The sequence below is a fragment of the Priapulus caudatus genome, unplaced genomic scaffold (genome assembly GCF_000485595.1).
Source record: "Priapulus caudatus unplaced genomic scaffold, Priapulus_caudatus-5.0.1 Scaffold933, whole genome shotgun sequence".
In the NCBI taxonomy this organism is placed as follows: Eukaryota; Metazoa; Priapulida; class Priapulimorpha; order Priapulimorphida; family Priapulidae; genus Priapulus; species Priapulus caudatus.
The window spans coordinates 169,962-182,229 of NW_014577994.1; the positions used below are offsets into that span (position 1 = coordinate 169,962).

Consider the following 12,268-nt stretch of genomic DNA (forward strand, 5'->3'; position numbering starts at 1 on the left):
TTTCCCTGCCTACACACACACAGCGAGCTATGCATGGTAGGTCTCTGACACATCATCCCGCCTCACATACACACGCTCCCCCCTCACACATACACTCTCCCCTCCCTGTCTGCATGCACACACAGCGAGCTATGCATGGTAGGTCTCTGACACATCTTTTCCCTTCACACATACACGTCCCCCTCACACATACACCCTTCCCTCCCTGTCTGCATGCACACACAGCAACCTAGACATGGTAGGTCTCTGACACATTATTCCCACCTCACACACACGACCTTCACTCCCTTCCCTCCCTGTCTGCATTAAAACATGACAAGCTAAACATGGTAGGTCACTCACGCTGCTCTCTTCCTTCCCTGCCTGCATACATGCACGCTCTCACCGCGTATCCTAACCCTAAATCAAAACCCTCACCCCTGTCAGTTGTTATTCCTAACTCTAATGCTTACCCTAACCCTCACCCTAACTCTCACCCTAACCCTTACCCAACTATAACCCTAAACTTCACTCACCCTAGCCCTAAAAACTTTCTCTGCACCTCACTCACATGTACAGATACTCTCGCCTCATCACATGTCTGCCCACCTGCTCATCTATTGAAACTGACCCCACCAGCACACTGAAACCAACTTTCCAAATTCTCGTTTCAACTGTTTTTCAAGGCCAGGAGGTAACGTACGTAAATTAAAAGTTATATAGGCCAAGGTGTGCAATTTTTAGCAGACCTGCAGCCTGTTTTACTGGTAAACCGGTCACGCATCAAAGCTTCTTAGGCAGTAGATGGTCCAGCTTAGCACAGGCCAGTGGTATTTTCTGCTCTGAAATCAGTCGAGTGACTTTCTATAAATGCGATGATATATGGCAATAAATGTTCGTGTGGGCAGGTATCTTACCCGTAGGCTTGATACTGATGTGATAAATAAGAAATGCGAAAGAAATAATAAAAATTACAAAGTAAATAAAAAAACCAAAATTCTCAAGAAGATAAGAACAGTAAGAAGGTTATGTAATAAAATTAAATAGTAATAGAATCCCTTTGAGTATGTTTATTGGATTGATGATAATGGTGTAACTTGTCAAGATGGGCTTGACACAGACAATTAAACAATTTGGCGAAACCATTGCTGACGCAGTGTAAATGCATGGATTTATTAAAAAGTAAATGTACTTTGTGACTAATAGAATAATAGTGAGATAAATGATCATGATAGAGTCATTCCATGCCGTATGCCTCTCTGTCACCTTGGCGGTCATCAGCTGCAACAGTGGCTAACATGTGGGTGTTGTCGGTAGTGGAAGACAAGGCAGAGACCCTGCAGAAGGAGCTGATGGTCACGCACAGATGCTGACGGATGTAGAGGAGGACAAGGCAAGACACGCAGCTGGAGTCAGTGCGGTATGCAGTGGGGGGTGGCGACATCTGTTGGCGATTATGTGAGATATATCAGGAGTGTCATATTATAGACTATACAGTCAAACCTCGGTTATCCGAACAAGTCTCAAGATCCCGTGAATTTTAATAAGCACTAGACCACCGGTGACCCGTTGGGTTTATGAAGAACAGAGGTATGAAGAATTTCAAGTTAATTTCAATATTGCACCGAAATGAGTATTATTATGAGATAATTTAATTAAATATTTCAATCCATTCGTGCTATTCATAATTCAAGAAAAGATATTTGATTGTTCACTTTTACATTTGTTAGCGATATGACAGTCATGTATCAATACCATATATGTACATCGTGATGACGTCACATCACAAATAGCAGCCGCGGCTTCGACGCGCCGAGGACGCGGAGCGGGCGCTCGAGCTGGAGCTCGCGCAGACGAAGCTGGCGCTCGTCGAGGCGGAGTGTCGCACGCAGGAGCTGACGCACCGGCTTGGCGCCGCGCACGGCGACCTCGCCGCTGCCAAGAACACCTGGTTCCAGAAGACCCTCAACTCGATCAAGGACGCGGCGGCGACGACGGCGACGGCGCGAGGAGGAGGCGGGGGAGGGAGCGGCGGCGGCGGGGTCGCAGCGTATTTGCGCAAGGATAGCACGTCGTAGAGTGTGGTGGGTGGGGTGGGTGTGTGTCGACCCTCCTAGTGCACCTAGGATGTGCGGGGGCGGGGGGAGGGTGTTGTTTGTTCCTCGGTGTACCTGCGGTGTCCCATTCCCCAGGTGTGGAAGGGGAAGGGGGTTGAATTTCTCCTGGTGCAACTGCTGTGTTTTCCTCCATGTAGTGTGCGGGGGAAGGTGGTTGCTTGTTTTTCAATGTCTCTTTCTCGCGGTGGCCTGTGCATGAAGTGGGAGGGGTTGCTTTTGTGTATGTTTACTGGGCCACACTGCACACCACTGCACACGCATGAGAGAGAGAGTGTTACTATAATGGAGCGTAGCTGACTTTATACAAGATCGGCATTGGCAGGGGTGAGGTCAGGGGTCACACAGGCCCTGCTCCTCTGCCCCGCAGTCTAGCTACGTCTCCTCCCCTAACTGCATAATCAATGGCGTGTCTTGGCCACGTTTCCTACTGCATAATGACTGTTCCAGAGGACAGGCCTGACAGAATTGCAGGAGTGGATGGGTGGCAGGGCGAGTAGCGGCACATAGTCATGACAGGGAGGTGGGAGGGTGTCAGAAACGACTGTTGGGTTGGGGTAATGCTCCCAGAGGTACACATTCTCGTAACACAAAGATATGAGCGTAGAGCTGTGTGTGGCTGCACGTGCAAACACATGCCTATAGATGGATGAAAATATTTAATAATATGTAATATTTAGGGTAGGTGTTGTGCATTCTCTGCAAATCGTCAATCACTCTCTCGCTCTCCTCTCTCACTCACTTTCTCCTCTCACTCTCTGATTCTCTCTCTCTCTCTTTCTCACTCGCATGCTCACTCACTGTGAGGCTCTCTCTCTCTCTCTCTCTCTCTCTCTCTCTCTCTCTCATGCTCACTCTCACTCTCCCACTCGGTCACTGTTTCTTTCTGTGTCTCTCCTCTCTCCCTTCCTGTCCCTCCCCTTTTGGTCTGTGTCTGTCTCCATTTTAAATATGTAATTTAGTAGCACTGTGTATTGTAGATTAAACAGAGGTAGGTCGGGTGCTGTAATCAAGGTTTGTGTGTGTTGGGGGGGGGGATTATTCCAAAGTAACAACGACATGGAGAGAATGTGAGTGAGCTGTTATTGTCAGACGAGACTCACTATTCAGTTTTAACGGGTCATGTGGACATGGTGTTGGCATGAGAGCATCAGCTACGTTCTGATGAGGTTGTTATCATGAGTGAATAAAAGCAAATGTGTTTCTAGTCACTCCTGATGGAATCGTTCATGCCGAGCACCGATGTTGGCTGCAGTCGTGCATGGTTTTGTCGTGCATGGCGGAAACCATCATCAGCGTTCACAACCGAAATATTTTTTCCTCACATCATTGTTGATACACATATCGCACGTTGTGTGAGAGAAGCACGTTACATAAAGGAAACGTGCAGCGTTGATGAGAAGATGGCTGATATCAAAATACTTATACGATCATCAGTGTATATCTTGTTAATTACATTCTAGACTGAAGGTCTGTGGGAAGACCCCTTTTGAACATCATTCACTGATAATATCCACGTGTGTGTGTGAAATATATTCAACCATAGAGCTTTAGTTCCTGTTACTAAAAGGCTAATAACGCTCGTGTATTAATGTTCGTGTAGATAGCCACCAACGCCACCTACCGTTTGATAATGGAGTTCCCCAGCAGCTTTACCCGACTAAAGGGATATATAGCGCGGCACGGCTATATAAATGATTTTCATGATCAAGTCGTTTCCGTAGCGATAATGCTGGGTGCTTGAAGGAAGTGTGAAGAGGATGAGGATGTTAGAATGACATCGCACTAGATATCAATCATGGTGTATGCGCGCGTGTGTGTATACGTGTCTGTGCGTGCGTGCGTGAGAGAGAGAAATGTGGATTGGTGGGTGAATGCACATGGTCAGCCCACGCTGAGCCCTAAGATATCAAACGTAATGTGAATTATAGAGCACTGAGCATGATTATCAAATACATGTGTCATAGGTGAGCTCAGAATAGGCCTATTATCTAATCGCCTGCTCATCCGGTCAGTCGTTGCCAACATGTAAACCGTCAGGGTTTATCCTTGGATTCCTTGGATTCCTTGTTACACGCACATGCACACACACGCATATATATATATAGAGTTCTTAGTACGCGAGGATTCCTATTGGCCGATGAGGTCACGCCCGGATACCTACTACATCTCATGAGCGAGCGGTTCTAATCAATGTGACCGTAATTACTTAAGTAGTGGTGCGCGTACAGGGCCGAGGGCGCGTGGTTGTGTCATTTAGTGATTGTACTAGCTAGCTACGTGGCCCCTGTCTCCCCTACAGACCTATAGTGGGGCGAGGGGCTGAATAGGTGGCGCTCTTGTTATACCTTCTTGCAGTGTTATACAGCTTTACGTGGAGATAGTGGCGCCACCACTGAAAAACACCGAGTGATGAAAAACATCGACTGGTGACATATTGTTTTCGATGTAGCCGCCCGTTCGTAATAGAGGACGGGGCTGAGGGAGGGGAGGAAATCGCTGTCTGATGGAAGAGATTATTAAGAATAACACGTTTATGCACGATGCACACAAGCCACTGTACTGATGACGGCCGTGGCTGCTTTATAATAGGTTGGCCATGTTTCTTCGGTACATCGGTCATGTTTGTTTTACACGGCGGCCTTGTTGGTTTTAAACGTTGGTCATGCTTTTTCGACACGTTGGCCATGTTAGTTTTACAGGGCGGCCATGTTTGTTCGACGTGCGTCATGAGAATTAATATAGACGCCTCAAGTTGTTTTCTCGTTCATTTAATGTTGCGGCAATATTTTAATTACTGTTTGTTTGTACCACGTATACATTCGGCGCTAGTTTTGTAAATATGACGTATACGGGCGTGTGTGCCTTTTAATAATTTTCACCCGTCTTTTTCTTCATTTTTTGGAAGTGGAATCAGTCCCATTGATATGTGTGTACTTAATTGTCATTCAGTAGGTGCACGAGCATGATTAATGTGCAGAAAAATCCATCATGTATACATAATATGGATTTTCTATTCATTTTACGCATGGTTGCTGCTATGATATAACAGCAGTAGACTGGATGGCAGAGCAGCGGATAATTGTGCTTTTAGATTTTGTGAGTGAAATCTGTGAAAAGATTTAACAAAAGGTGAAGCACATCGTAAATTTTCCACATTTGTTTTGGTAATAGCAGATCCTGATGACATGATAGTTCGCTGGTCACACATGCTGCATGGGATGAGAACCTTTGTGTACAATTAGGACTATGATTAGGAATAAAACTGCAAAGACAACGAGAAATGTACACATTATTGTGCGCTCCCACGAGAGAGAAACAGGACCAGCCACCTATGTAGTCATTGTTGTACATGTACTGCCTGCAGTTTTAGTAATGCAATAAATTCCTGTAAATATGGACCACAGCTATACGACATGGTTGCACCGCAATTTCCTTATGTCCGACATTTTTATTCATACATGCACACATGCTATTTAGGTGTCGTAGGTAGAGGGCGTCAGTCGGCAACAGACCTGAATAAGCATCGAACAGACTTTAATTAAGAGTATTTAGACAGTTTTGGCGCATATGCGACGTACACTTTATTCATACTAAATGATCACAGAATCCATCGAGGCCCGATCTTCAATCGAAACTTTTGCTAGATTGTTTTCAAGAATTTCCAGCATGTAGATTGTAGACGGATCCCGTTTTAAACTAACGTTAATGACTACTTCCCCTCGTCCTGCTCCTCCTCGGGGCATTAACCCCTTGCTTCTTCAGTCCGCTTCGCGAACGAAGAAATCATCGCGCCCAATCAGAGAGCTGTAACGGGCCAATCAGCAAGCAGGCTTTTGCCTGACGTCATTTCTCAAGTTATTCAAGTTGAATTTATAACTGCAATTAGTGCACGCTTCTGCCAAAGCTAGATTGTTTCCATTCATCAGGTATTCGCCTGGGGCGAAGTTTTGCCGTATTTACTTCTGTACGCTCGATTGCTCACCGCTAATCAGATTCTCCGCCATAACAACCGGTCGATCGATAACGAGGCTCGCGAACCGCTGACGCGGCGCTCGCTTACAGGCGTTAGCGTAGTGAAGCGGAACATACGCCTGTATCATACAGGTTAGTTTTAAACACAAAAACGGTGGACCGGTCAACATGGCAACGTCACAATTAAGGGCCTGTTCAAATGAAGTTAATTCTGAATTTATACATTTAATTTTGAGATCACATGTCCACCAATCCATTTAATAATTATGCGGTACCTAGTCGTACCAAACATCTCGCGAGAATCTGTTCGCGCATGCCGGGAATCTCCGAAATGAAAATTTGGAGGAAGACTTGAAAAAACTATACATTTAAAATGGTGAGCTCATACTCGTCGCGCGGTAATCTGATATCAAAAATGAATCTCGATGGCTCTTGTTAATAATAATAGAGTGCCCTGGCTAACATAACTAATAAAAAAATAATTAACCAGTAAGTGGCAACATGACAATACGCAGCTCTATGTCTAGCCTTTATGAAATGACTGAAGTAGGATTTTGTTATATTTTTAATTAAAATAACATACACACCAGTCAATTTACTAATGATGTTTGAGGTGCCTAGTTCTTCGAATATTCTAGACAGCAAAGCGAGAGACTTCAGTTCTACGAAACACTATTATTATGTTGAAATTATGCGTTTAACATGTAGAACACATACTCATCACGGTAACTTGGTATCAATTTTTTTAACACATTTTAACACACCATTAACTTTTTAACCAACCATTAACTTTACCCGTTAACCTTTTAACACACCATTAACGTTTTAACGTCATTATCTTCAACTATATTAACTTTTTAACCAACCATTAACTATTATTAACTTTCTAACACACCGTTAACGTTAACCAACCATAACTTTTTTAACACACAGTTAACGTTAACCATTAAGAGGGGGGGAACGGGTATTTTTGGGACGCGGGATTGGCCATTTTAATTAGCTGGGAACTGGGAAATGTGAGATAAATTTTCCGTGATTCGGGAACAGAAGTCCATCGGGACGTGGGAAAGACCCTCTAAAATTGTCTGGGATCTGGGAAATTTGTGTCAATTTTTCGGGATTTCAATTTCTGCAACATGGTAGGTCACTCACGCTGCTCTCTTCCTTCCCTGCCTGCATACATGCACGCTCTCACCGCGTATCCTAACCCTAAATCAAAACCCTCACCCCTGTCAGTTGTTATTCCTAACTCTAATGCTTACCCTAACCCTCACCCTAACTCTCACCCTAACTCTCACCCTAACCCTAACCCAACTATAACCCTAAACTTCACTCACCTTAGCCCTAAAACTTTCTCTGCACCTCACTCACTCACTCATGTACAGATACTCTCGCCTCATCACATGTCTGCACCCCTGCTCATCTATTGAAACTGACCCCACCAGCCCACTGAAAACCAACTTTTCAAATTCTCGTTTCAACTGTTTTTCAAGGCCAGGAGGTAACAACATACGTAAATCAAAAGGTTATATAGGCCAAGGTATGCAATTTCTAGCAGACCTGCAGCCTGTACTACTGGTAAACCGGTCACGCATCAAAGCTTCTTAGGCAGTAGATGGTCCAGCTTAGCACAGGCCAGTGGTATTTTCTGCTCTGAAATCAGTCGAGTGACTTTCTATAAATGCGATGAATATATGGCAATAAATGTTCGTGTGGGCAGGTATCTTACCCGTAGGCTTGATACTGATGTGATAAATAAGAAATGCGAAAGAAATAATAAAAATTACAAAGTAAATAAAAAATTCTCAAGAAGATAAGAACAGTAAGAAGGTTATGTAATAAAATTAAATAGTAATAGAATCCCTTTGAGTATGTTTATTGGATTTGATGATAATGGTGTAACTTGTCAAGATGGGCTTGACACAGACAATTAAACAATTTGGCGAAACCATTGCTGACAGTGTAAATGCATGGATTTATTATAAAGTAAATGTACTTTGTGACTAATAGAATAATAGTGAGATAAATGATCATGATGAGAGTCATTCCATGCCGTATGCCTCTCTGTCACCTTGGCGGTCATCAGCTGCAACAGTGGCTAACATGTGGGTGTTGTCGGTAGGTGGAAGACAAGGCAGAGACCCTGCAGAAGGAGCTGATGGTCACGCACCAGATGCTGACGGATGTAGAGGAGGACAAGGCAAGACACGAGCTGGAGTCAGTGCAGGTATGCAGTGGGGGTGGCGACATCTGCTGGTGATTATGTGAGATAATATCAGGAGTGTCATATTATAGACTATACAGTCAAACCTCGGTTATCCGAACACGATCTCAAGGTCCCGTGAATGTTTAATAAGCCACTAGACCACTGGTGACCCGTTGGGTTTATGAAGAACAGAGGTAATGAAGAATTCAAGTTAATTTCAATATTGCACCAAAATGAAGGTTTATTATGAGATAATTTAATTAAATATTTCAATCCATTCGTGCTATTTATAATTCAAGAAAAGATATTTGATTGTTCACTTTTACATTGTTTAGCACTGTAGGAAGCTAGATAGGTGGCGCGCGTTTGACGTAACGTTACCTCTGAAACGGTCTGTACAGTTGCTGACGCAATTTGCTTGTGAATAAAAACTCTGTAAACGTGTTTTTTACGCACATTAATTATGTTCAGTATGGCTTCCTTTACTTATGATCAGATCAGTTATCCGAACAAAACACACTCCGCCCGTCTCGTTTGGATAATCGAGGTCTAACTGTATTATATGACACTCCTGATAATACCTCAGTCCTGTGTGAAAATTCTCTGGCTTCTTGATGCATAGTTGCCATGGTGAGCTGCCTAATCGCATTTAGCTTCACCAAGGGAAACATGGTCTCCGAGGCTTTCAGTAGAATGTGACTTTGCCAATGGGGTGTTATTAAAATGCGTGACTATGTTTCCGCGCTATAATAACCCGCTAGATTATAAGACTGGCAAGTGAGGTAACTTTGAACAGAATTACGAGTGTAATAATGATGATGATAATGATGATAATAAATAATAATAATTATTATAATAATTATAAGATATCGTAAGCATGTTATCATGTCAGTAAATCATGATGTGGAGGTGTTAGTAAAACATGGCGTGGGTGTATTAGTAAAACGTGGCGTTGTGGTGTTAGTAAAACGTGGCGTTGCGGTGTTAGTAAAACGTGGTGCATGTCGTTGACAGCTGAAGGAGATGTGTCGGCGTGAGCTACAGCGCAGCGAGGGCGAGAACTCGCGCAACACGGCCATCATCGTCGACTACAAGCAGATCTGCACGCAGCTGAGCGAGCGACTCGAAAAAGCAGCAGACGGCCTCGCGGACGGAGATGGCCAGGATCAAGTAACCATGGCGATACTGACGATGATGCTAATGCTGACGATACATCGATGGTGGCGGTGGCATGTAATGGTAGTGGCGGTGCCGGAGGCTGTGGTGCTGGTGGTAATCTTTCCTGTAGTTCTAGAATATGCTACGATATGGACAAATGCAGAAATAGGAGGCCAGTGTGGTTTGAGACAACGACCATGATGATTGAAATTTCAATGCGACGTGATATCTTGTTAAAGTATCGCGTATTTTAATGCAGTTATATGGTGTCTGACTAACATAAGAGTATTAAGACATCTAACAAGGCTTGCCAGTGCACAGCCAGGGTATGATGACACAAAAGGCCGAATTTTAGCATCCCTGCACCTAGCGGCTTGTGCGATCCACTAGTCCGTTGCTGGGTACGGATGTTCATAACAAGCTGGAGCGAAAACCTGACCCTGGCTGACTGTACTGGCAACATATTTTATACAGAGACATGGTTAGTGATGTGACATTTAATAGTGATGCTGTTGTTGCTGGTGATATCTCTCTTTCTCTATCTCTCTCTTTCTCTTTTTCTCTCTCTCTCTTTCTCTCATTGTCTCTCTCTCGCTCGCTTGCTTTCACTCACTTCTCTCCCCCCCCCCCCACTACACACCTATTCCCTCGCCGCCATCGACCACCTCTCGGCGACTAGTTCATTACGTCACCCTTTCACCTTCTCTCTCTCTCTCTCTCCTAAGTTCACCATGATACAGTCGTGCAGCGAGTGCTCGCGCCTGTCTCGCCCGACGGCAATGCCGCGCGGCCGTTCGTTCGGCGCCGCCGCAAGAGAGGGCGCCGGCCGACACGACGACCGCGGCTTCGACGCGCCGAGGACGCGAGCGGGCGTCGGCGAGGCTCGGGCAGTACGAAGCGGCGCTCGTCGAGGGGAGTGCCGCACGCAGGAGCTGACGGCATCCGGACTCGCGCCGCCCACAGGGGAATGAGGCGACCGTTCGCCGCTGCTAAGAACACCTGGTTCCAGATAGCACCGTCTCACTCCGATCAAGGACGCGGTCGGCGACGACGGCGACGGCGCGAGGAGGAGGCGGGGAGGGAGCGGCGGCGGCGGGTCGCAGGTCGTATTGCGCAAGGGAAGCACGTCGTAGAGTGTGGTGGTTTGTGGTGGGTTGTGTCGACCCTCCTATGCACGCTAGGATGTGCGGGGGCGGGCGGGCAGGCGTGTTGTTTGTTATCGGTGACCTGCGGTGTCCATTCGCCCAGTGTGGAAGGGGAAGGGGTTGAATTATTGTAATCTGCTGTGTTTCCTCATGTCGTGTGCGGCGGGAAGGTGGTTTGGCTTGTTTTTCAATGCCTCTTTTCGCGGTGGCCTGTGCATGAAGTGGGATGGGGGGGGGGGGTTGGCTTTGTGTATGTTAACTCGGCCACATGCACACTCACTGCACACCGGCCCATGAGAGAGAGAGTGTTACTAATATGAGCGTAGCTGGATTTATAGCAGATCGGCATTTGCGAGCAGGGGTTGAGGTCAGGGGTCACACAGGCCCCTTGCTCCTCTTGCCCCGCAGTCAGCTACCGTCTCCTGCCTAACTGCCCCATAATCAATGGCGTGTCTTGCCACGTTTCCTACTGCATAATGACTGTCTCCAGAGGACAGGCCTGACAGAATTGCAGAGTGGTATGGGTGGCAGGGCGAGTAGCGGGACATAGTCATGACAGGAGTGGGATAGGGTGTCAGAACGACTGTGGGTTGGGCGTAATGCTCCCAGAGGTAACATTCCGTAACACAAAGATATGAGCGTAGACTGTGTGTTGGCTCACGGTGCAAACAGATGCCTATAGATGGATGAAAAATATTTAATAATATGTAATATTAGGGTAGGTGTTGTCATTGTCTGAAATCGTCAATCACTCTCTTCGCTCTCTCTCCTCACTGTCACTTCTCTCTCACTCTCTGATCTCTCTTCTCTCTCTTTCCACTCGCATGCTCAGCTCACTGTGAAGGCTCCTCTCTCTCTCTCTCTTCTCTCTCTCTCTCTCTCTCTCTGCTCTTCCTCTCTTTCTCTCGTCCTCTCTCTCTCTCTCTGCCTCCATCTCTCCCTTCTCTTTCTCTCTCTTTCTCTCTTCTCTCTCACTCATGCTCACTCATCTCAACTCTCACTTCTCACTCTCTCCACTCGGTCACTGTTTCTTTCTGTGTCTCTCCTCTCTCCATTCCTGTCCTCTTCCCCTGTTGGTCTGCTGTTTCGTCTCCATTTTAAATAGAATTTAGACACCTCGTGTAATTGTAGATTAAACAGAGTAGGTGGTGCTTGAATCACGGTTTGTGTGTGTCTGGGGGGGGGATTATTCCCAAAGTAACAACGACATGGAGAAGAATGTGAGGAGCTGTATTGTCAGACGAGACTCCACTATTCAGTTTTAACGGGTCATGGTGACATGGTGTTGCATGAGAGGCATCAGCTACGTTCTGATGAGGTTGTTATCATGAGTGAATTTTATATATATATATGTCTATCTATCTCCATGATGACAAGCTTCATCAGTCCGAGCAACCGATGTTGGCTGCAGTCGTGCATGTTTGTCGTGCATGGCGGAAACCATCATCCTAGCGTTCACAACGCGAAATATTTTTTCTTCACATCAATTGTTGATACACATATCAGCACGTGTGTGAGAGAAGCAACGTTACTATAAAGGAACGTGCAGGCCGTTGATGAGGACAGAGGCTGAAATATCACAAATACTTATACGATGCATCAGTGTATATAATTGTAATTACTTCTAGACTGAAGGTCTGGTGGAAGACCCTTTGAACATCATTCACTGATATATCCACGGTGTGGTGGTG

General features: G+C 45.6%; 1 protein-coding gene across 1 annotated transcript in view; it reads left to right on the forward strand.

The window, feature by feature from the left end:
* Nucleotides 1-11,117, forward strand: part of LOC106814502 (rab GTPase-activating protein 1-like) — a 15,651-nt gene extending 4,534 nt beyond the window's left edge. Inside the window, exons 5-8 of the mRNA XM_014818813.1 lie at nt 8,191-8,295; nt 9,289-9,450; nt 10,166-10,322; nt 11,068-11,117. Coding sequence (XP_014674299.1) covers nt 8,191-8,295; nt 9,289-9,450; nt 10,166-10,322; nt 11,068-11,117 — 474 coding nt within the window. The remainder of the gene's footprint in view (nt 1-8,190; nt 8,296-9,288; nt 9,451-10,165; nt 10,323-11,067) is intronic.
* The last annotated feature ends 1,151 nt before the right edge of the window (nt 11,118-12,268 follow it).